This window comes from Polypterus senegalus, chromosome 14 (assembly GCF_016835505.1).
Source record: "Polypterus senegalus isolate Bchr_013 chromosome 14, ASM1683550v1, whole genome shotgun sequence".
Classification (NCBI taxonomy): Eukaryota; Metazoa; Chordata; class Cladistia; order Polypteriformes; family Polypteridae; genus Polypterus; species Polypterus senegalus.
In genome coordinates this window covers 141108281-141134328 of record NC_053167.1, presented here as the reverse complement: position 1 = coordinate 141134328, position 26048 = coordinate 141108281, and the positions used below count along the sequence as shown (strand labels likewise).

The 26048-nt window shown below is 44.0% G+C and overlaps 1 protein-coding gene across 2 annotated transcripts in view; it reads right to left on the bottom strand.

Annotated features, from left to right (window-relative positions):
- Window positions 1–2986: 2986 nt before the first annotated feature.
- LOC120515083 (cytochrome P450 2J2-like) overlaps window positions 2987–26048 on the bottom strand; it is a 36717-nt gene continuing 13655 nt past the window's right edge. The window contains exons 2-10 of one of the 2 annotated variants that reach the window (XM_039735807.1): window positions 23091–23241; window positions 21050–21212; window positions 15226–15375; window positions 14977–15137; window positions 14643–14819; window positions 8561–8702; window positions 8194–8381; window positions 7969–8110; window positions 2987–3444 (exon numbers count right to left, since the gene is read on the bottom strand). In XM_039735807.1, the coding sequence (XP_039591741.1) occupies window positions 3269–3444; window positions 7969–8110; window positions 8194–8381; window positions 8561–8702; window positions 14643–14819; window positions 14977–15137; window positions 15226–15375; window positions 21050–21137 (1224 nt within the window). In that variant the 5' untranslated portion in view covers window positions 21138–21212; window positions 23091–23241 and the 3' untranslated portion in view covers window positions 2987–3268. The remainder of the gene's footprint in view (window positions 3445–7968; window positions 8111–8193; window positions 8382–8560; window positions 8703–14642; window positions 14820–14976; window positions 15138–15225; window positions 15376–21049; window positions 21213–23090; window positions 23242–26048) is intronic. The other variant, XM_039735806.1, reaches the window with a different exon arrangement.

Genomic DNA, 26048 nt, shown 5'->3' with positions numbered 1-26048 from the left:
CATACCTACAGTAAAGCATGGAGGGGGCAGCATCATGTTGTAGGGGGCCTGGGGGTCTCATTAGGGTAGAAAGAAAAATGGATGGGGCAAAATACTTGAGGAAAACCTGCTACCCTCTGCCAGAAAGTTGAACACGGGCAGGATGTTCACCTTTCAACACGACAAATGACCCAAAGCACACAGCAAAATTGAGCACACGGTGGCTGAAGAAGAACAAAGTGAATGTCCTGGGGCCTCATGTATAAACGGTGCGTACACACAGAAATGTTGCGTAAGAACTTTTCCACGTTCAAATCGCGATGTATAAAACCTACACTTGGCGTTAAGCCACGCACTTTTCCACGGTACCTCATGCCTTGTCGTACGCAAGTTCTCCACTCGGTTTTGCAAACTGGCGGCACCCAGCGTCAAAGCAATGGTACTGTTCTTGTGTGATTACTCATTATTTTCATGACGCGGCGTTATAAATACACAGAAACTAACCGCATATTGTTTGTTGGTGTAACGCATCGGATTGTAATTAACTCGTAACAATATAATGGTCCAGGGAACAGCCATAGTATATCAAATACCATAACTGCTTTAGCGTTGTTACTCTCACTGCACCTTCTTCTTATTATTATTTTTCTTCTTCTTCTTTCAGCTCCTCCCGTTAGGCGTTGCCACAGCGGATCATCTTTTTCCATATTACTCTCACTGCACCACTCGGAGTATTTATATCACTGTATCTGAGTGTGAATCACAGCAGCAGCTGATCGGAAAGAGAATTATCGATATACAGCTTTAAGGACACGCTGTCTCAGCCACTGCAAAACGTTTTAAAGCCTTTCCTGTACGGACCTCGCGGTTCAGAAACAGTTTAATCCCAAGAACTTTAAATGCACTCAATCAATTGCTCCTTGTAGAACTGTTAGGACTTATAAGTACAATCACCTCACTGTAAACTTGCACTACAGTTATAATATCTCACAACCTGAGCCACTTTATAAAGCGCGTATTTACATATGATGACGATATCATTTTTAAGGTGAAATGCAGCAAAATATGTTTGTTAAATTATACAGATAAAACTTTAACTTCATTTAAATAATCTATATTCTTCACTGGGAGTGTCGTGAAGGATAGAATAATTAAACATGTACTACGAAGATATTTCAATGTTCTTTAAACGTTTTGAAGAATCGGCGCTAAGCTTACAGATGGCTTAACTTCTATTACAGAGCTGATTGTGTGGCGATCGGTTACTTGGGGAAAGAAAAGCAAGGACTCTTGGGCGCACGCCAATATGTATTGAATATAAAACAGAAAGAGAAAATAACAACACAGCTAAAAACGCAGCTACAAATTTCGACAAAAGATAAATGTCATGAGCACGAGGCTCATGAAACACATGTTTAATAACGTGCTTTAACTCCTATCATCATTAAAATGATATCACGTATACATCTCAGTATTTTAGTTATTCAGAGAGCTGTAATATCACAAATGTAATGGACTCTGTGTCCAGTTGGAGGAAGAGAGCCGGATTAAGAAGCAAGTAGTGATTCACACACATAGAGCACATAGAAGATCAAATACAAAACAAAGCATTTAACGTGCTACTTTAATTACGATGTAATTTTGAGAAACTGGTTAATTAAACGATTTTAAGATGAAGTTTATAATGTTCTACTAAATGACAAAATAAACTACGTGATTAAAGTGGAAATGTCGAGATTAAAGTTGACATTTCGTGCTTTTTCCCCACCGTGTGCCTTTTTTTCTCTGTACCCTAATAAGTTTTCATATGACACTCAGACGGTGGGCTTACAACTCGGCTTTTCACGGCGACTTTGATATGTGACTTCTTTTTATTTCCGCACTGTGCGATTTTGTGAATGTGAGCTTTCAAGTTTCTCCAACACGCTATGTCACTCGATCAACTTCCTTTTGTTGATTATTCCACGGTTTATTTGAACAAATAGTACGTTTTTCCTTTGCCTCCACTTGGTATTCGCTGAAATTCGTATATTTTCTCCGTGCTTTTCTCATTGTCTTTTCATAGAAGGCTGCGCTTAAGGGCGATTTATATTGATTTGCATATTCAAATAGGCGTAATTCTGGGAGGATTTGGGGCGTTACAAAATGCGCGTGCACGGCGTAGTTTTCACGCTGATCGGGATTTATGTAACGGAAGAACGTGGAAGTTGGAGTACGCACAGACTCCTGCATCTGGATTTTTCTGTGCGTAAGCACATTTCGGCTTTTGTACTTACGCCATGTTATAGTGCGAGTTCTACGCACGGCGTTATACATGAGGCCCCTGGTGTGGCCAGTCAGAGCCCAGACCTAAATCACACTGAAAATCTGTGGAGAGATCTGAAGATAGCAGACCACCAACGCTCACCATCCGATGTGACCGAACTTGAACAGTTAAACTGTAAAGAAGAGTGGGGGGCAAATATCGAGTGGGCTCAGTCTAGGTGGGCAAAGCTGATAGAGAAGAATCAACAGACTCAAGGCTGTCATTAAAGCAACAGAATGACATTGACATTGGGGGGGCTGATCCTTCATTAATCTCAGTAGGTCTTGCTTTTGATTTTTTATAATTTTTTTTGAACTGTAGCTGTGATGTCTTTCACTTGGATTTTATAAGCTGCATTGAGTAAGTAAAGTAAATATTTGTGTGTGTTTTCATTTAAGGCTGTAAAGCAAAATAAAAATGGGAATATTTCGAATGGGGGGATTCTTTTCTATACCCACTGTATCGCTGTGATGGTCTCGAGATGCCGATCACCTCAGAATGTCACTACGAAGATGTGTGGAGTAACAGCCTCAACTATGGCAACAACAACAGCGAGGTGCTGAGCAGGTGCATGTTGGGTGTTCACCCTGCTGGTGTTGTGCCACCTGGTGGAGGCTGACAGCAATTACACATTTTCTTTCTGAGAGTGTCTGCATTCTGGTAAGCTGTTTGCTAATGGAAGCAATGAAGAGGAAAGCACAGTGCAGGGCATCACTTTAATAAAGAAAGGCATTAGCTGTGCGTCTAATACATGCGAAGAAGATGAAGTGGATGTCACCTGCCCATCAGCCATCTTGATGATCTGCCTCTACAGTAGTCTGTCTTGGTGGATTTCAAAACCTTGTCCTGAAATCAGCATTTTATTTATGTTGCCACGTGCATGGATCACTGAGACTGGTGCAGTGGCATATGGGGCACCATTTGCAAAAGTGTAGACTGTAATGCTCAGATCTCAACAGCAGGGGCACCACTGCTGCATACGCTTTAGCGAGGGATGGCGCGGATTTTGAATGACACGGGGACCCGTGTGATGCCCTTTTGGAAGTCCAGGCTTGGCTCAAGGCCTTCAGGAGGAAGGAAGGTGAACTTCTGAAGAAGAGACGTGAAGAAGAGGAAGAGCTCCATGCGGGCCAGAGGTTCCCCGACGCAGGAACGCTTACCTGAAAAGAAAAACATAAAAAAAAGAACAAAATAGGAGTCAGAGTGGAGGGGGATCTGGTGTGATGGATCCAATGTATGCAAGAGCAGTCCCCTAAGCTAAAATTAAAATCAATCTATCTATCGTATAGCGGCTTTATTTTATATTGCCTTCAACTCTATTTATCTTTGTTAAAATGAAAATACTGATTGCACTACTGAATGCAATCCAACCTATAATACACATTCATTTTGACACTGGATTTTCAATACAAAACTCAATATTTGTGCCAATTTGTTGTTTGAGTTCATGTCCATTCGATCGCTCACTCAAACATGCCTTAAGTCACGGATGTCGAACTCCGGTCTTGGAGGGCCGCAGTGGCTGCAGGTTTTCATTGTAACCATCTTAATTGGTGACCAGTTTTTCCTGCTAATTAACTTGGCCTTAGTTTTAATTAACTTGACTCAGCCAGACAATGAGACAAAACAAGCCGCCACATGACCAGCTCACCTGTGCTCATCACACTGTCTGAATATAAAGAAACGTGACGAGAAGGTCAATCTCTCGGGTCACTGAAACATTTTGATGATGGTTTTAGAAAAAAACTGAAAATCTGAAAACTGAAATTCTGCTGTGACAGAATGAGAGCAACAAGCTGTGGAATTAAATAACGGGTTTGATTAACAGCAAGAATTGGCTTCTCACTAAGGAACTGGTTGGAGTGAAATTGGAGTTTGAAGCCCCAATTTAGCTGGTCATCTGTCAACTCGTTTCATGTCTTATTTCTGTTTGGCTGTTATTTAATGAAGAAAAATCAATTCAGAGGACTAAATCCTTAAAAGCAATGGCTATTAAAATGAAGGGAAAAGGAGCTAATAAGCAGTGAAACCTGGTCACTGATTAGGAAAAGGGTTAGAATGAAAACCTGCAGTCACTGCGCCCCTCTAGGCCTGGAGTTTGACACCCCTGCTGCATATGGTTAGCAGCATACCAATCATATGTTACAGTACTGGCACTAATTGCTGTTACACCCCTCCGACCACATACGCCAGGCTTCTCTGTTAAGCCGCCAGATGCTGGGCAGATGCTGTAAGGATAAGTCTAAACTATTCCTCAAGCCTTTTCTAATTTTATTACATTTGACATGTATAATAGTGATGGTAACTCCGGCTCTTTTCAAAGCTTCGGCTGTCAGATCCTCAAATGAGTGTCTCCTTAGAACTCCAAGAACAAAACTTAAAAGAAGTGGTGAGGCGGGCGGCCTTCTGCTGCTATGCACCTAAAATCTGGAATAGCCTGCCAATAGGAATTCACCAGGCTGATACAGTAGAGCAGTTTAAAACACTGCTGAAAACACATTACTGTAACATGGCCTTCTCATAACTTCACTTTAACTTAATCCTGATACTCTGTATGTTCAATTCATCATAATAACTATTCATGGTGGATCTAAAATCGGTACTGACCCCTACTCTCTTTTCTGTTTCTTTTTCCGGTTTCTTTGTGGTGGTGGCCTGCGCCACCTCCACCTACTCAAAGCTTCATGATGCTCCAACAATGATGGACGGATTAAAAGGTAGAAGTCTACGTGACCATCATCATCCGATCCTAGCCCGATGTGTCGTTTGTGAACGAGCCGGCATTATGAGCAAATGTTCTGTGCGCCCATATAAATAAAGTCCCGTCCCAGCCGAATGGATTTTCAGCAGAGCTGAGCAGGAGCGGCTGAAGCTTCGGCTCTGCTCGACGGGCATCGGCTCCTCTCGTTTGCTTCAAAGCATCGGTTCTTAGAGCCGGCTCGTTCGCGAACGACACATCACTAATGTATAAGCACTTTGAGTAGTTTGAATCATTTGTGGCACAGGAGACAGAGCTGGAGGTGGCAGAGTTAAAGATGTGAAGATGTGCGCTGAGTGTGACGAGGACGGACAGGATTAGAAATCAGGACATTAGAGGGTCAGCCTGTTATAATATGAAGTGTAATGTGACTGTCTGTATGCACATTTTAGTGGCAGACCAAGTATGGTACACAAGGACTAGGCTGCATTTAGAAACCATTAGCCCAGACCAGGGGTCCTCAGTCACGGTCCTGGAGAGCCGCAGTGGCTGCAGGTTTTTGCTCCAACCCAGTTGCTTAATAAAAAGCACTTATTGCTAAAGTAACACTTCTGCTTCACTTTAGTGATTTTGAGCCCTTATTGCTTAATTTTGTCTTAAACAGCTATTTGAATTGCTCCTTATTATCAATAACATGCAAATGACAAGAGAGAGCAGCATTTCTCCATTTAGCTTATTTACATTTACACCTGTGTGTATTTATCTGCACTATTGGGTTTAATTAAATACTTGGAAGAAAAATGAAGAGAAAAAAGTGAAGGACTGAGAATTACTCGTCCATTTTAGCCTTCAAATCATTTGCATGATAGAAAGGGAAAGAAAATCTAGGATATGAGAATGACCTGACATAGCAGAGTTAATTTAATTTCATAGCTTGTTAGTGCTTTATTGGCAAGAATTGCTTTCTAATTAAGCAACCAGGTCAGAACAAAAACCTGCAGCCACTGCGGCTCTCCAGGACTGGGATTGAGGACCCCTGGCCTAGCAGTTTGGAGAATGGGAATACTTTCTGCAGTGTGAGCATTGTGCTATTCTTGTTAGAGGTGGGCTTTGAGTTTACTGTCCTTGTTTGGAGACCAGAGAGGGGAATTGTACAGTACTATTCCTGAGATGAAACTGAATCCTTACTTTCCTTGTTTGGAGAACAGAGAAGGTCCCTGCACGTGGAGAAGACAGTATAAATACATGGAGCAAGCAGTCAAACCCTTTGAAGTTGTCGGACGGAAGATTTTGTCATCCGTCCGTCAACCGTTCAGCGTGGTGATGAAAGATGGCAGACTGCGTAGATCAAGACTCCCACCTTGATAAAATCTGTGGGGCGTAAAATCGCGTAAAAAGTATATTTTTCTCATGTGATGTTTGTACTGCCATAATAACGATGGGAGGGATACCGCCGTTTCTGTCATATTTCTATATTTTTCGGTTACTTAACATGCCGCAATTTCAAACAAACACATTTCCGGAGGGCCTCCTAAGGAAACACAGCCCAAGTTGGACAGTTGGGAGACAAAGTCAGAGAGGCAGGATTGCATTGGTTTGGACATTTGAGGAGGAGAGACGATGGGGATATTGGGAGAAGGGTGTTAAAGATGGAGCTGCCAGGCAAGAGGAAGGCCTAAGCGAAGGTTTAGGGATGTGGTGAGAGAGAAGGTGGGACCCAGGCAACACAAACCCCCTCTGTTGACTCCACCACTAGATCTAGCCATTTAAGTGAATTGATTTATTTGTTTGATTTATCAAAACGACCCCGGGCTGGGTCTTATTGAAAAAACAAAAAAAATGTATAATCAAATAAGTCATACTTCATTTTTTATATTCACCCCAGCTTCAACAGAATGGGGGCATCTGAATGAAATTTAGAGTGTTATACAATACAATATTTATTTTTGTATAACCCAAATCACACAAGAAGTGCCGCAATGGGCTTTAACAGGCCCTGACTCTTGACAGCTCCCCCAGCCTTGACTCTCTAAGGAGACGAGGAAAAAACTCCCCTTGTAGGGAAAAAATGGAAGCAACTTTGGGAAAGGCAGTTCAAAGAGAGACCCCTTTCCAGGTAGGTTGGACGTGCAGTGGGTGTTAAAAAGAAGGGGGTCAATACAACACAATACACAGAACAGAACAAATCCTCAATACAGTATAAAAATAAAAACGTTGACATTTCAGTCTTTTATTTCTAATAGAATTTGCTAAGATTTCTAAAATCCTCTTTTTGTTTCATCATTCTAGGATGTTGAGGGGGTGATGCTACAGGCCCCTCCCACTGGGACCCCCGATCCGAAGCCAGCCCCCCATTACATGATCTATGTAAGGTCAAGGTTGATTTTAGCATAAGGATGCAACATAAAAAAATGTGAAAAAAGTGCAGAAGTCCGAAGATTTTCTGAATGCACGAGACGTTACACGTTTTTATTGCTAGTTTTGTAAGAAATGTTCTGTGCATGTGACGGTAAAATCTGTAACAATGTTTTACCACCGTGTTTTGCGTTTCCCACCACACAACAGGAAGTGTCACCTTAATACAAAATACGTGACGTGCATAGAAGAGTGATGTGGTGTGAAAAAAAGGCACATTTCTTGAGTTACGTGGGAGCCCCCTATACCTTATTGCTTTAACAAGATCACAACTTTAGGGGGTAATTATTGCTCCACATGTGATACACAGGGGGGTGGATGTGAAGAATAATGTGGAGCAATGTCCGGAGCTCCATCTTCACCAATGACTCTCCAAAGTCCAAACTACTAACCGATTTGTAAGATGTCACCTGCGCTCGTGGTCCACCAATCAGAACAATTCATCAGCCCTGAAGTCAGTGTGCGTTCAGTTTAAAGGAATCCTAACACTCCTAACCCCGCTCCCCTCTCGGAGTCCACTGAGCCGCCCACCAGGCTTTAGAAAGGAGTAGAAGAAAAACAAATGTTTTACCAGCTGAAAAAACAAAGAAGGCGTCTCTTCTCAAGAACTTCCCACTGGCGTCAAGGAAGTGCTCAGGTTTGAAGGTGGACGGGTCCTCCCACTCCTCCTCATCAAAGAGCACAGAGTTCAAGTTGATGATCACCGCAGTGTCCTGGAGAGGACAACAGAGTTACAGTTTCCTTCAAACCCCCCCTTTGCTTCACTCTTAAGTGCACCCTGTACTGTTCACCCCACCTTTGGAATGAAGTGCCCACCCAAGGACATATCCTCAATGGCTTGGCGGGCCTGGTTGAGTGGGATGACGTCAGCCATTCTCTGGATCTCATGGATCACTGCATTTGTATAGGGCAGGCTGTTCCGGTCCTGCATCGATGGAGGTTGGTCTCTACCAAGAATGGCATCGATCTCCTTCTGGACTTTCTCTACAGAGACAAATGCAGGAGTGGCAGTTAGTTTTCTGCATCCCATGGTGTCCTCCTCCTCCTCCTGAAAGGGTCGAGACCTTGACACAACAAACCTCATTCTCCGAACCTCTGCGTAGCAGAATTTTGTACTTTTTGACTTTCAAGAATGGAATCAGAAATCAAACGTGAGACCTTACCCTGCACATCCGGATATTTCATCATGTAGAGCAGCGCCCAGCGCAGAGTTGTGGACGTGGTCTCCGTTCCCGCTACAAAGAGGTCCAGAAGGCAGTAGCTCAGATTTTCTTCATGGAATTCTGCCTCCATGTCCTCCTTCCGCTGTGGGGAACAAAAATTTGTAAATCTCACTGCTGACCCCCAGGTGAGGTTGGCAAAACAGGCATTGTGTGGTGTAGTGGTCAAGGCTTTGGACTTCTAACTCTGAGGCTGTGGGTCACTGTGTGACCCTGAGCAAGTCACCTGATCTGCCCGTGCTCCAATTGGAAAACCAAAAGAAATGGAGCAGATTGGATCAGAAATATTGTAAGTCTCCTTGGATAAAGGCGTCAGCCAAATAAGATAAAAGTAAAAATGGCTAATCATCTAAATCTCTAAGATTACACTGAAAGGTGCTACATATTTCCAAAGATTTATTTTTTAGACAGGAGTCCCTGTGGACTGTGATGTTTGCTGATGACATTGTGATCTGTGGTGAGAGTAGGGAGGAGAATGAGGAGAACCTGGAGAGGTGGAGATATGAGACGAGAGGAATGAAGGTCAGTAAGACCACCAGGACAGAATACATGTGTGTGAATGAGAGGGAGGTCAGTGGAATGGTGAGGATGAAGGGAGTAGAGATGGTGAAGGTGGATGAGTTTAAATACTTGGGATCAACAGTACAGAGTAATGGGGAGCGAGGAAGAGAAGTGAAGAAGAGAGTGCAGGCAGGGTGGAGAAGAGTGTCAGGAGTGAATTGTGACAGACGGGTATCAGCAAGAGTGACAGGGAAGGTCTACAGGATGGTAGTGAGACCAGCTGTGTTATATGGGCAGGAGATGGTGGCACAGGAGACAGAGCTGGAGGTGGCAGAGTTTAAGATGCTAAGATTTGCATTGGGTGTGACGAGGATGAATAGGATTAGAAATGAGAACATTAGAGGGTCAGCTCAAGTTGGACGGTTGGGAGACAAAGTCAGAGAGGTGAGATTGTGTTGGTTTGGACATGTGAGGAGAAGAGATGATGGGGATATTGGGAGAAGGATGCTAAGGATAGAGCTGCCAGGGAAGAGGAAGGCCTAAGAGAAGGTTTATGGATGTGGTGAGAGAGGACATGCAGGTGATGGGTGTGACAGAGCAAGATGCAGAGGAGAGAAAGATATGGAAGAAGATGGTCTGTTGTGGTGACCCATAATGAGAGCAGCTGAAAGGGAAAGGAGGAGATTTTTTTGAAAATAATGCATCTTGTTGTACTTTATGAAATCTGATGACCAGAGAAGAGTCAGTCGGCTAGACTGTGGACAGTCTCTAGTGGTGGGCGGATTTCTCAACTTTTACAAGTGGGATACCACCTCCCTGCCGAGACCAAACACTCAGCCGATGAGCAGAAGAGAATTTGAAGCAACCTATAAAATTGGACTTCTCTAGGTGACCATAGAGGAGATGAAAGTTTACATTTTCTAACTGTCTATCTACACTTCACTTTTCATAATTGACAAAGAGTGTCATGTATTAGCCGCCATCGAGACAGACGTGGAGAGAGCAAACCAAATGAACAACTTCTTTAATAGGTTTGATCACAGTAACCCACTCTCACCTCGGAGTACTGCATCCTCCAACCATCCTTCTGCGGATACCAGCATAGGTGAGACATCCCCACCCACAATTACAGCAGCCCAGGTGAGCAGAGAGCTGAAAAGACTTTGTGCCAGCAAAGCAGCGGGTCCAGATGGAGTATCGCCACGACTGCTGAAGGCCTGTGCGTTGTAACTGGCGAGTCCTCTACTGCGCATCTTTAACCTGAGCCTGGAACAGGGGAGAGTCCCGAGGCTTTGGAAAACATCTCGCATCACCCCAGTCCCAAAGGTATCACGTCCTAGTGAACTGAATGACTTCCAGCCTGTTGCTCTGACGTCACATATGATGAAGACCATGGAGTGGCTGCTGCTTCACCACCTGAGGCCACAGGTCCGCCACGCCCTCAACCCTCTGCAGTTTGCATACTAGGAGAAGGTGGAAGCGGAGGATGCCATCATCTATATGCTACACCGATCCCTCTCCCACCTGGACAGAGGCAGTGGTGCTGTAAGAATTATGTTTTTGGACTTTTCTAGCGCCTTCAACACCATCCAACCTCTGCTCTTTAGGGACAAGCTGACAGAGATGGGAGTAGACTCACACCTGGTGGCATGGATTGTGGACTATCTTACAGACAGACCTCAATATGTGCGTCTTGGGAACTGCAGGTCTGACATTGTGGTCAGCAATACAGGGGCGCCGCAGGGGACTGCACTTTCTCCGGTCCTGTTCAATCTAAATACATCAGACTTCCAATATGACTTGGAGTCCTGTCACGTGCAGAAGTTCGCTGATGACACTGCTATTGTGGGCTGCATCAGGTGTGGGCAGGAGGAGGAGTACAGGAAGCTAATCAAGGACTTTGCTAAATGGTGCGACTCAAACCACTTGCACCTTAACACCAGCAAGACCAAGGAAATGGTGGTGGATTTTAGGAGGCCCAGGCCCCTCATGGACCCCGTGATCATCAGAGGTGACTGTGCAGAGGGCGCAGACCTTTAAATATCTGGGAGTGCAGCTGGATGACAAATTGGACTGGACTGCCAATACTGATGCCCTGTGTAAGAAAGGTCAGAGCCGACTATACTTTCTGAGAAGGTTGGCATCCTTCAACATCTGCAGTAAGATGCTGCAGATGTTCTACCAGACGGTTGTGGCGAGTGCCCTCTTCTACGCGGTGGTGTGCTGGGGTGGCAGCATAAAGATGAAAGACGCCTCACGCCTGGACAAACTTGTTAAGAAGGCAGGCTCCATTGTAGGAGTAAAGTTGGACAGTTTAACATCTGTGGCAGAGCGACGGGCACTGAGCAAACTCCTGTCAACCATGAACAATCCACTGCATCCACTGAACAGGATCATCTCCAGACAGAGGAGCAGCTTCAGTGACAGACTTTTGTCACCATCCTGCTCCACTGACAGACTGAGGAGACTCCACACTATGCGACTCTTCAATTCCACCCGGGGGAGTAAATGCTGACATTACTCAAAGTTATTGTCTGCTTTTTTATTTTATTTTATTTTTTTTCATTTTTATTACTATTTAATTTAATATTGTTTCTTTGTATCAGTATACCGCTACTGGATTATGTGAATTTCCCCTTGGGATTAATAAAGTATCTATCTATCTATCTATCTATCTATTAGCAGACCTTTTTTGTGGGGCCTTACAGGCTGAACATGTGTGACTTGTGCTTCTGGCCATCCTTGCAGGAGGATTTGCTATTGGAGATACAGCCAGCAGGGGGCAGCAGCTTCAGACACTTTCAAGGGGTATCATGGGAGGAGGCCACCTACCTTATTGTTTTTTTTTTTTTGACTGCAGAAAGGGACAATGACCTTTAGTGGAATTAACAAAATTTAGAAAATTCCAGTTATGTTAGGCATCCTCTAAGGCAGGGGTGGGCAAAGTCATTCCTGGAGGGCCGCAGTGGCTGCAGGTTTTTGTTCCAACCCAGTTGCTTAATTAGAAAACAATCCTTGCCAATAATTACATTCCATGGCTTGTTAGTGCTTTAACTCTGCTATGTCAAGTCATTCTCATATCCTAGATTTTTTTTTTACATTCTAAGGATATCATGCAAATACTTTGAAGTGTAAAACGGATGGGTAATTCTCAGTCCTCCTCTTTTTTCTCTTCTCTTTCCTTCCAAGTATTTAATTAAACCAAATAGTGCACAATAAATACACACAGGTGTAAAGGGTAACAAGCAAAATGGATAACTGCTGGCTTCTTTTGTGATTTGCATCTTATTGCTAATAAGGAGCAAGTGAAAACCGAGAATGCAGCTGTTTAAGACTTAGATAAGTAATAAGGGTTCAAAATCTTAATGAGGGAGACAACTAAAATGAAGTAAAAGTGTTTCTAGAGCAATAAGTGCTTCTTATTAAGCAATTGGGTTGGAACAAAAACCTGCAGCCACTGCGGCCCTCCAGGAATGAGTTTGCCCACCCCTGCTCTAAGGTCCTGGAGGGCCGCAGTAGCTGCAGGCAGGCCCGTCGCGACAAGGCAGGCAAACCAAGCAATTGCTTGGGGCCCCGAGCTGGCCTGAGGCCCCAAGACAACGACTGGTTAAGAATAAAATGCAGCGACAAACTGTGTGCGCGCCCCATTGATAGTGAATGCAGTAAAGTGCAATGACACTGTTATCGGGATCCCCCTCAAGGGGGCCCCCCTCGCTGACAGCAGCCAGCCAACCACGCGATCTCTGCTGCCGGCAAAATACAAAACTTCCTCGGCAGTCATGAAGCGGAATTATGCTTCAGGAAGCCAAAAAAGAAAGAAGAGAAAGGAAGAGGAGGATAAGAAAAAACAAGACAGTGGTAAGTGATAAATTACACACATAAAATAGCTCGACTTGTCTTATACAAATGGTGCAATTTTGCAGCAGGTAGGCTAGCAGAAATATGTACTGTATGGCTATGCTGTGGTTCCTTTGCGTGCGTGCGTGCGGGGGGCCTCCATGTCCATTTTGCTTGGGGCCCCCAAATTCCTTCAAACGGCCCTGGCTGCAGGTTTTCATTTTAACCCTTTTCTTAATGAGTGACCTGTTTTTGCTGCTAATTAACTTCTTTTCCCTTCGTTTTAATGGCCCTGTTTTTAAAGATTCAGTCCTCTGAATTGATTCGTTTCTTCACTAAATGGCAGCCAAACAGAAACGAGACATAAAATTGAGCCAACAGATGTCCAGCAAACTCAAGCCAATTTCACTCCAATCACTTTCTTAATGAGAAGCCGATTCTTGCTGTCAATTAAACTTGTTATTTAATTCCATGGCTTGTTGCTGCTCTCATTCTGTCACAGCAGACATTTGCAAAGCTGTTGATTTTCTGTTTTTTCAAAATGTTTTAGTGACCTGAGCAGATGTAACTTACTGAGACCACCTTCACCTCACTTTATTTCAGATACTGTGGTTAGCTGGTCATGTGGCGGCTCGTTGTGTGACATTATTGTTTGACTGCTAATTAAGGAAAAAGGAACAACTAAGAGGTCTGAATCACATTAATTTAAATTGAGGCAAAATAAGTTAATTAGCAGTAAAAACGTATCACTAATTAAGAAGATGGTTAGAATAAAAACCTGCAGCCACTGTGGCCCACCAGGACTGGGTTTGGACACCCCTGTTCTAACCCTTTTCTTAATAAGTGACCCGTTTTTGCTGCTAATTAACTCCTTTTCCCTTCATTTTAATTGACTTGATTTTTAAGATTTGTTCCCCTGAATTTCTTCATCGTTCCTCTGAGTTGTGTCATTTCTTTCCTTAAATGGCACCTAAACAGAAATGAAATGTGAAGAAGAGAAGGCAGGGCTTCAAACTGCAACCAATTTCATTCCAGCCACTTGCTTAATGAGTCGCCGATTGTCATTATTAATTAAACCCGCTCTTTAATTCCATGGCTTGCTGCTGCTCTCATTGTGCAATAGCAGACATTTCTGAAATTGTTGATTATCTCTTTTCTAAAAGCTCTGTTAAAATGTTTTGGGGACCCGAGCTGATCGACATTCCTGAGACCTTCATCTTTCTTTATTTTCAGATATCGTATGATGGTCACAGTTTGCTGGTCATGTTTTGAGTCATTTCATATCTCATTATTGCTCGGCTGCTAATTAAGGAAAAAGAAACAATAAAGGTGTCTGAGTCTTCAAGAGCAAGTCAATTAAGATTCATTCAAAAGAAATTAATTAGCAGCAAAAACAGGCCACCAATTAAGGAAAGGGTTAGAATGATAACCTGCAGCCACTGTGGCCCTCCAGGACCGGAGTTTGAGACCACTGCTGTAAGAGATGATACTCCATCAACTAACAAGATCCACGAGAAATTAAAATTTGTCTTTGGTGATCGCGTGGCTACTGACCCATCTATATTACGTGAAGACTGGCTGCAGCATAGGTTCCACTTTACCACACACACTGATCACACCTTTAACTCTGGCTCTGGTGAAGACATTTAGTGAAAGGATATTGGCACCAGTGCCCAGCGTAAGTTACCTTCTCAATTTCCTCCAAATAGCAGTCGATGAAGTCACGTGGTGCCTCAGGATCCAAGTGCTTCTTGTGTTCTTCTATCTCCGTCCTCAAAAACTCAACCACCTTGTCGTAGTCAGAAAACATCACGTGGTGGCGCCCAGGTAGGACCTTCATTATCGTGGGAAAGGCGTTGTACAGCTGGAAGAGAAGTGACACAGGGGGTCTTTCAGAACGTGGCAGCGAGCCTGAGGCATTCCAGAAAATCTCTCTCGGTGTCTCAGAGCTTCTGGAGATTGAGATCCAAGGACCAAGTCACACATCACTCACTCCAACGCAGAGCTGGCAGTCACCTTACCTCTGCCCAGATTGTCCCTTCCAGATACAAGGCTTCATAGATGAGATGCAGCAGCTCCTGGAACCTTTGGTCACTGTACTCAAAGCGGCGGCCGAAAACGATGGAGCAGATGATGTTGGAGACAACGTTGTTGATGAGGAAGTGAGGATCGAAAGGTCTACCTGGCATGGAATTAAAGGGATGTAAAATTAGGTCAGGGCTCACACCCTGTGCCACAAGACTAGGCAGACTTTTGGCCATTCTTCTTACCCTGCTCCTCTTGGATGGCCAGCTGAAAGTGCTTGAACTCCTCCGTGATGCTGAACTCCAGGCTGCTTTTGCCAACACCAAAGTTTCGTAAAGTCGTCAACATGAATCTGCGGTTTTGTTTCCAGCGGTACCCGCTGCTGAGTACCACACCTGGCAGGATAGAAGGGGGCACACATTTCAGGTTAGACATCCCAGAATCCATTTCCCTTCACGCAAAGCATCTTGGGGCAGACGGACCCTCTGACTAGTAGAACCACTGGCCGGTTCAAAAACAGACATCTTTTAGGCTGAGGGATACACAGTCACTATGGGCAGCGGGTTTTGAATTCACTGCTACACATACATCACTGGACATGGGTTCAAATCACATTTCTGCACAACTTTGCGAGAGTCACTTTCTCAGTTCTGTAAAGACAATGTAAATTATACAGAGAAGCTCTTTGGAATGAGGTGCACCGTGAATCATGGCATTGTGCAAAATGAAAATTGTAGATATCTACCCATCTATTTTCTACCACTTATCTGGGTCCAGGTCACGGGGGCAGCAGCCTGAACAAAGATGACCAGGGTTTATTTTGTCCCTTCAACTCCTCTGTGGGGATACTGAGGTGTTTCCAGGCCTGCCGTGAGATATAATCTCTACAGTTTGTCCTATGTCTGCCCCAAGATCTGTTTTCCGGTTGGACATGCTGAAGACACCTCCTCAGGGAGGCGACCAGGAGGCATCCTAATCAAATATCCGAATCACCTCAAATGACCCCTTTCTTGGCAGAGGAGCAGCGTCTCTTCATTGAGATCTTCCTGAATGTCTGCGCTCCTCACCCAGGCGCTCTGAAGGACAGTCATTTGATTCGCTTCTATTCATAATCTATTTCTTTCGGTCACTAGTCAAAGCTCATGGCCATAGGTGAGGGTAGGAAAGTAGAGTGACCAGTAAATTGAGAGCTTTGCCTTTTAGCTCAGCTCCGTCTTATCAATGACTGACTGGTACAGCATCTGGATAATTCATGACGCCACTCCGATCTGCATTTCAGTCTCTTGCTGCCATCTTCTAACCTATAGATGCTTAAACTACTCTGCTTTAGGCAGCTCCTTCTTCTCCTCAAACTGGACATTGCACTCCAGCCTTTCCTGGCTGAGAACTATGACCTCAGTGTCTTGGAGGTGCTGATCCTCATCTCGACCTCTTCACACTTGACAGCGAGCCTCCACACCAGAGGTCACCACCTGAAGAATGCAAAAATCAAAGGTGCGATCCTGAGGTCACCAAACGGGACCTCCTCCATCCCTTGGCTGAGCCTAGAAATTCAGCCCATAAAAATTATAAACAGTCCCACAGCCACCGGGAAGAAGCCTGACTTACTACCAGAAATGAGAGCCAAACTTTTGGTCCAGTTCTACGGGTACTAAATAGCTTATAACAGCAGGTCCGGTACCCTTATTTCTAAAGAACCCTCCATAGGACACTCCAAGAGATGTGGTTTTACGCCTTACCAAAGTCCTCATAACACATGTAGCCTGTAAGGTATCCTCCCATGAACCCTCCACAATTCCCGTGGGAATAAAGAGCTGGACCAGTGTTCCAACTGGAATGAAATCCACATTGTTCATCCTGAATACAAGAAATGACCACCAGATGGATCCTCCTTTCTAGCATCCTGGTACAGACATTCCCAAAAGACATGAATGGTGTAATCGCCCTAAAGTTGGAACATACCCTCCAGTCCCCCTTCTAAAAAATAAGGACCATCACCCCAGCTTGCCAATCCCAAGGCACCGTCTCTAACCTCCACCCAATGTTGAACAGGCTTGTCAATCAAACCAGATAAAGCTTTCGGGAACTCCAGGAGAATGTCACCCACCGCCAGAGCCGTTCTACCTCAGCGACATCAGCTCTAGTGATGGGTGAGCCCTCCTCCGAGTCCCCGGACTCTGCTACCGCTAAGGAAGGTGTGTCAGGGGGATTCAGAAGGTCCTCCAAATTCCCCTTCCACTGCCTCAATCAATCCCCAGGAGAGGTCAACTGCACTCCATCCCTGCTGCGTAGAAGGCTTTAAAAATTGGAGGTAATCGTTTTTAATTCCTGTCTATTACAGTCCCTGACTTTGAAAAGAACGTATAGCTGCTGTTCATCCTGAAAGGCGCTATAAACACCTGTAAGGCACCTCATTGTTACTGGGACTGTTAAGTCAGAGGCTTTCTGTCTTTTCAATCTTTCTGGTGTGTTTAAAAGCCATAGTGTGTGACTATACATACATATGCTGTATATATAAATTATATATATATATATATATATATATATATATATATATATATATATATATATATATATATATATATATATATATATATATATATATATACACTGCTCACAAAAATTAAAGGAACACTTTAAAGAAACACATTAGATACATCAGATCTCAATATGAAGTTGGATATCTATACAAATAACAACAGGGCAATGTCTTAGGAACAAAAGGATGCCAAGTCTTTTAATGGAAATAAAAGTTTTCTGCCTACAGAGGGCTCAATTGTGTAGACACCCTAAAATCAGAGTGAAATGAAGATGTGGCAGGCTAGTCCATTTTTTCAAAAACTTAATTTCTGCTACTCAAAATGCTTTTCAGTATCTTGTGTGGCCCCACGAGCTTGTATGCATGCTTGACAACGTCGGGCATGCTCCTAATGAGACGACGGATGGTGTCTTGTGGCATTTCCTCCCAGATCTGTATGAGGGCATCCCTGAGCTGTTGTACAGTCTGAGGAGCAACCTGGCGGCGCCTAATGGACCGAAACATAATGTTCCACAGATGTTCTATTGGGTTTAAGTCAGGGGATCGTGAAGGCCATTCAATTGTTTCAATTCCTTCATCCTCCAGGTACTGCCTGCATACTCTTGCCACATGAGGCCGGGCATTGTCATGCATTAGAGGAAACCAGGACCTACTGCACCAGCGTAGGGTCTGACAATGGGTCCAAGGATTTCATCCTGATACCTAATGGCAGTCAAGGTGTCTTTGTCTAGCTTGTAGAAGTCTGTGCGTCCCTCCATGGATATGCCTCCCCAGACCATCACTGACCCACCACCAAACTGGTCATGCCGAATGATGTTACAGACAGCATAACATTCTCCATGGCTTCTGCAGACCCTTCAACGTCTGTCACATGTGCTCAGGGTGAACCTGCTCTCATCTGTGAAAAACACAGGGTGCCATTGGTGGACCTGACAATTCTGGTATTCTGTGGCAAAATGCCAATTGAGCTCCCCGGTGCTGTGCAGTGAGCAAAGGGCGCAGTAGACATTTGGGCCCTCAGGCAACCCTCATGAAGTCTGTTTCTGATTGTTTGGTCAGAGACATTCACACCAGTGGCCTGCTGGAGGTCATTTTGTAGGACTCTGGCAGTGCTCATCCTGTTCCTCCTTGACCAAAGGAGCAGATACTGGTCCTGCTGATGGGTTATGGACCTTCTATGGCCCTCTCCAGCTCTCCTAGAGTAACTGCTTGTCTCCTAGAATCTCCTCCATGCCCTTGAGACTGTTCAGGGAGACACAGCAAATCTTCTGGCAATGATACGTATTGATGTGCCATCCTGGAGAAGTTGGACTACCTGTGCAACCTCTGTAGGGTCCAGGTATCACCTCATGCTACCAGTAGTGACACTGACTGTAGCCAAATGCAAAACTAGTGAAGAAACAGTCAGAAAAGATGAGGAGGGAAAAATGTCAGTGGCCTCCACCTGTTAAACCATTCCTGTTTTGGGGGTCATCTCATTGTTGCCCCTCTAGTTAATTTCATTAACACCACAGCAGCTGAAACTGATTAAGAACTCCCTCTGCTACTTAACTGACCAGATTAATATCCCATAAGTTTCATTGACTTTATGCTATACTCTGACTAAAAAGTGTTCCTTTAATTCTTTTGAGTAGTATATATATATATATATATATATATATATATATATATAGTGTGTATATATATATATATACACATATATATATATAGTGTGTATATATATATATATATATTATATACAGTGATCCCTCGCTATATCGCGCTTTGACTTTTGTGGCTTCACTCCATCACGGATTTTAAATGTAAGCATATCTAAATATATATCACAGATTTTTTCGCTGGTTTGCGGATTTCTGCGGACAACGGGTCTTTGAATTTATGTTACGTGCTTCCTCAGTTGGTTTGCCCAGTTGATTTCATACAAGGGACGCTATTGGCGGATGGCTGAGAAGCTACCCAATCAGAGCACGTATTACATATTAAATAAAACTCCTCAATGATATACGATATGCTTTCCATGCGGTGCTTCACAATCTTAAAAGTTCTAACATCCCGTATTGATTTTTCATTGTTTGCTTTTCTCTATCTCTCTCACACTCTCTGAGAAATACAGGCAGATACTTATCCATCATGCAATACCATCAGGGAGGCGTATGATTGGCCCCATTATCTGCTCCTGATGGAGGGGGTTTGAGCAGAGTGGCAGTTTGCTTAGAAGATACAGAAGCTCCTCTAAAAAATGTTGAAAGGCTACCTTCACATTGATCCCTTCATTGCGCCGCTTTATCGCAGTGCTTGCATACTTAAAAGCGCACCAGCCCTATTGATTTTTGATTGTTTACTTTACTTTCTCTCTGACATTCTCTGCTCCTGATGCGCACTTTGAAGAGGAAGATATGTTTGCATTCTTTTAATTGTGAGAAAGAACTGTCATCTCTGTCTTGTCATGGAGCACAGTTTAAACTTTTGACTAAAGGGTGTTATTTCATGTCTAGAGGGCTCTAATAATGTTAAAAAAACGTATTTAGAAGGTCGTAAACAGGTTTTCTATGCTCTAACTGTGAAAATATTAGATTTATAAATAAAGAATCCTACTTTGTGGAAATTCATTTATCTGTCTGGAGCGGATTAACCACTATAAACGAGGGTTTACTGTATAACTGTGCGGAGAATATTTATAAACAGTGTGGGAGAGTTTCTAAGAGCTTAAAATATATAAAAATAATCATACAAACATATGGTTTCTACTTCGCGGATTCTCACCTATCGCGGGGGGTTCTGGAAAGAAGGTAATGCCATGCCAAACCAAGGGGTGGAAGAGTGCACTGATCCTTTCTCTGTTTCCTCTGCATAACCACCACGGAAAATTCTGCCTGGGCCTGATGACATCACTTCCGGCTCCTGCCCAGATGACATAATTTCCCCTGTTCAACTTTAAAACCACCATATTTTGTCTATCATCTCAGTTCTGTTTTGGGCTAATGTCTGTAAAGACCTATTGCTGAAACCTTTGCCATTTTACTGCCAGTTCTCAAGTATATGGGGTGGCTGCCTCAAACCTTTTTGAAATATCGCTTGCATTTGACAGTATCCAGTGTGTGTGTGTATATACATATATATATATATATTTTTTTTTTTGACTCATTTCGGCTTACACAGAAGGGGGATTGCAGTCAATACTTTCACCACTAGTGGGGTGGCAAATACATTGGATGTTTCCTAAAAAGACAACACAACCCCATTCCTCATTCCGCCGTTCCTTGTCCAAATCCAGTTTATTGAACGTTTGATCATTGAGAAGCTATGCCATAATTTTAGCACTGTAGGTGGCACCCACCATTCTACACACTACAACACAGCCGCACCAACACATAGCCAACAACAGAGTATATTTTCTAATTAACCCGACCACATCATTCTGAACTGAAGACCTAAGAAGAAATTTGGCTGATCCCCTAGAGAATATCCTTCAGAGACCACTCCAGTCCAGAAACTGACTCAAGTCATTCACTTAATTAAAAAGAATTTACCGTATAATTTGTTGATTCTTTTAAATACAGGGTCTTCAGATCGCCCTAGGATGGCATCTGGCTGGTTGACTAATGCCTCCTTGGCCATCTTATAGCCATTGACAACCACAATGCGAGATCTTCCCAGGCGCAGACTGAAGACGTTGCCATACTTTTGTGCAAGCTGTAAGAGATAAAGACTAGTAAATGTCTTTTTTTAGTGAAAGGCACTATATGCTACAATTACTGCAGGACCCTTAGGTGATTGACAGTAAATAAACAAAGACCCTCAAATGGAAGACACTGGGCATTGTGCCAGTGCCAGAAGAATTAAAGACAATGTAAATTATACAGAGCTGCTCTTTGGGATGAAGGGCACCATGAAAAGCACTATATGATATAAAAACCACAGTCTATTACAATCACTGATATTGATGTGAAACTGTTGTTTAGATGGATATTTATATTAAAAGCTGCTATATAAGGGCTACAGGTAATTGTTTTTATATCTTGAAATTCAGAGATGGTGGTGATATTTTTCAGTTAAAACGGAGAATGAAACTGTCCATGTGAGATGTTACTTCACTATTTATTGGGACAGAAAGTGAAAGTGATGGAACCAGTTTGGAACTGCCAGAATCGTTGAGGTACCTACCTAGTAATCCCTGTTTATTTATAACAAAAGAAACAAAAGGGTGCACAATGGCACAATGAATAAGACACTCGGGAGCGCTTTTAGGACTGGGGCCTCATGTATAAATGGTGCGTATGCACAAAAATGTTGTGTACGCCCATTTCCACGCTAAGGTTGATCCCTTGCATACGCAAGTTCTCCGCTCGGTTTTGCACCCAACGTCAAAGCAGTGCTACTGTTCCCGTGTACTTTCCCTTCCCCTGATGTGGCTTTTTCAAATACATTGAAATTAACCGCATATTGTTTATTAGTTTAAAGGCATCTGATTGTAATCAACCATAAAAGCAAGTGCAATAAATGGAGGTAAAAATCAATAAATAATCTTTAAAACAAAATCAACACCCTTTTTAACACCGGTGCCTTCTTCGTCTAACTGGCGGCTTCCCTGATTATCCCGACAGGCTTTGCAGCAGGGGAGTCACCCTACCTGCAGCTACAGCTGATCTTCTCCCGGTCTGGCTGCCTTCCATCACCTGCTAACGTACGACTCCTTCGCCGGACTGAGACTCAGGTTCCCCGGTAACCAGGGCGCTCACACTTGGGCTCTCCCTCTCAAGCCTCCTCGACTCCCGCTGCCCTCCGTGGCGAGTCATCCACACTTCTGGTCACTGCAGCTCCTCTGAACTGCTCACCTGGAGTGACCGCTTCTGTCTGCCGCCCGAATGTAGGCCAACCACTCTTTCCAGGGGCTCTCCTCCCGGCTGCCTGCCTTCACACTCCCGAGCCTGCTCTTCCTGCTCGCTCACTCCCGCACCGGCTCTTTTCATCTCCCGCCTTCCTCTTCTCTCTTTAACCTCCGTTCTTTTGTCCTCTTTATCCTTTCATTTTTTTTCTCCCCTCTGCACTTCTCCTTTTTATGATGGGGACGTGGCACAGGCGTGGCGATCAGCTACTCCCGGCATTAATTACGGACACGGGCGATCCCTCACCTGTGCACTTCAGTGCGAGAAATGCCGACGCCTGAATCGTCCCCGGGAACCTCTTCCACCATGCTACCAGGCCCCCTATCTATCTCTATGGCTTTATTATATAGTGCCTTTTCTATCTCTCTCTGTCCCTGTATTATAATGCCACTCCTATCTATTATTTGTTTAAAAACTGGCCACCCTTTTAGAGCCGCGGACCTGCTATATCACAGACGGTCATTAAAAAAGACTAAGGAGACGGAGATTTGGTGCTCAAAACACCCGAATCGGTAAAGTGCCTGACGAACCACGGACGAGGCTGCAGGGCATCCACCTTCTGACCACATGTCTATATGCACAACTAAAGGAAGTTTACATAATTTGCGAACTGGAAGTACAAACATAATCATATTATAGCCACAGAATTTTAACATGACGTATACCTGTAGACCTCAATGCTTACCTGAACTTTACTTGTTGTTGTGATGCCATTTAGTGATACAATACTCAAAATGACAGAAAGATCTGGTAGCAGACAGAAGCACTTCTCAAACGTGTGGGGCCAAGTACCTGCATGAATTTATGTGTATCCGTCTCCTCTGTTGTTATGGTTGCTACAATGTACAAAAGAATCATTAAGCTTCAGTAACCTTGTGCTACTGAAGTCGTGAACAGCAGTTGTGTTCAGTGGAAGCCTTGAAGAAGAAGGTCAATGCTTACCTTAGAAGATGGCTTGGGTTGCCCAGGAGCCTCAGCAGTATGGCACTCTATGGCCAAAACAACAAGCTGCCTCTGCAACTGCCACTCAGAACCTTAGAAGAAGAATTCAAGGTGACGAGAGCCCAGGAAGTATTGTCATACTGGGAGTCAAATGAACCAGGAGTGGCTGAAGATGGAACAAAGTGGCAAGCAAAGGAAGTGCTTCAGCAGGCAGAGACTATGCTGCACTTGAAAAGGTGGCTGGGAGTTGCCACATGAGGCACAGCTGAACTGGGATCTTTCACAGCTTCACCTCACCATAGGAAGGAGAGCCATTACTTGGTCCAGTAGGAAGTGAAATGACTTCCGGCCTGTCGCTCTGACGTCATGTAATGAAGACCATGGAGCGGCTGCTGCTTCACCACCTGAGGCCACAGCTTCACCACGTCCTCGACCCTCTGCAGTTCGCATACCAGGAGAAGGTGGGAGCAGAGGATGCCATCATCTACTGTATATGCTACACCAATCCCTCTCCACTTGGACAGAGGCAGTGGTGCTGTAAAATTATGTTTCTGGACTTCTCTAGCGCTTTCAACACCATCCAACCTCTGCTCCTTAAGGACAAGCTGACTGAGATGGCAGTAGATTCACACCTGGTGGCATCAGTGGACTATCTTACAAACAGACCTCAATATGTGCGTCTCAGGAACTTCAGGTCTGACATTGTGGTCAGCAGCACAGGAGCGCCGCAGGGAACTGGACTTTCTCTGGTCCTGTTCAGCCAACATACATCAGACTTCCAATACAACTCGGAGTCCTGCCACCTGCAAAAGTTCACTGACGACACTGCTATGGTGGGCTGCATCAGGAGTGGGCAGGAGGAGCAGTACAGGAACGTAATCAAGGACTTTGTTAAATGGTGTGACTCAAACCACCTACAACTGAACACCAGCAAAACCAAGGAGCTGGTGGTGGATTTTAGGAGGCCCAGGCCCCTCATGGACCCTGTGATCATCAGAGGTGACTGTGTTGAGGGTGCAGATCTATAAATACCTGGGAGTGCAGCTGGGTGATAAACTGGACTGGACTGCCAACACTGATGCTCTGTGTGAGAGAGGACAGAGACGACTATACTTCATTAGAAGACTGGCATCCTTCAACATCTGTAATAAGATGCTGCAGATGTTCTACCAGACAGTGGTGGTGAGTGCCCTCTTCTACGCGGTGGTGTGCTGGGGAGGCAGCATAAAGATGAAGAACAAACTGGTGAGGAAGGCAGGCTCTGTTGTAGGCACGGAGCTGGACAGTTTGACATCCGTGGCAGAGCGACGGGCACTGAGCAGACTCCTGTCAATCATGGAGAATCCACTGCATCCACTGAACAGGATCATCTCCAGACAGAGGAGCAGCTTCAGCGACAGACAGACTGCTGTCACCGTCCTGCTCACTGACACACTGAGGATACCCCACACTATGAGACTCTTCAATTCCACCCGGGGGTTTGGGGTAAACGTTAACATTATACCAAGTTATTGTCTGTTATACCTGCATTGTTATCACTCTTTAATTTAATATTGTTATTTATCAGTATGCTGCTGCTGGAGTATGGGAATTAATAAAGTATCTATCTATCTAGAATGTGGCCACAGGACAACTGGACAAGATGGAGCAATGCATTAGAGAGGAAGTTGACATGGGCAGAGCTGTGGAAAGTCGTGTCCCACGACTAAGATAGACATGTTCACAAATTCACCAATACCTTTCAATGGAGGAATTTTCAAGTTGGTGGCATGGTGGCGCAGTGGGTAGTGCTGCTGCCTCACAGTTAGGAGACCCTTAAGGGTTCACTTCCCGGGTCCTCCCTGCATGGAGTTTGCATGTTCTCCCCGTGGCTCTGTGGGTTTCCTCCCACATTCCAAAGACATGCAGGTTAGGTGCATTGGCAATCCTATATTGTCCCGTGTGTGTGATTGGTGTGTGTGTGTGCGCCCTGCCTGGGGTTTGTTTCCTGCCTTGCGCCCTGTGTTGGCTGGGATTGGCTCCAGCAGACCCCCGTGACCCTGTAGTTAGGATATAGCGGGTTGGATAATGGATGGTTGGATGTCTAATACTTTGAAACACTTAAGTCTGTAATAAGTCACATTTAATCCATGTCCTTACATGTAGTTTTTTATGTTTAATTTAAAAAATATTAACTCTTATTCTTTTAGTGTGGTAATATGCCATTTAACACAATTTGTTGTGGTGTAAAACATGGCCACTTGTGTATTTTGGGTTTTAATTTTTATTTTGATTCCTACTTTATTTAATTTGCATTAATAGTTGTGTTTATAATAATTAGTCATTTATTTGATTTATTATTTAATAGGCAGTGGCAAGAAACTGTTCTCCTTTTTTGTTTCTGGAAAGGTATGCTACTTTATTTCTTTCTTAAGAATATATAAGATTATAAAGTCACAACAGTTTGATTGTGCAAGGCTATACATCTCTCTATTATAATAAAAAATCCAGCGATGAGGCTTTTTGGAAGAATTTTTCCAAGTCCAGAGAGTTGAGACTTTGACCATGAGATTTTTTTCAATTCCCGACCTCCCCTCAACCATTTACGGTTAACGGCCCATGCCTACGGTCCTCTCCCCTCTCATTCGTGTGAATGCTTTTGTCAGACACAGTTCCTGCGCTCTCAGCTCTTATACATTTTTACGTTTTAGTCACTTCAAGT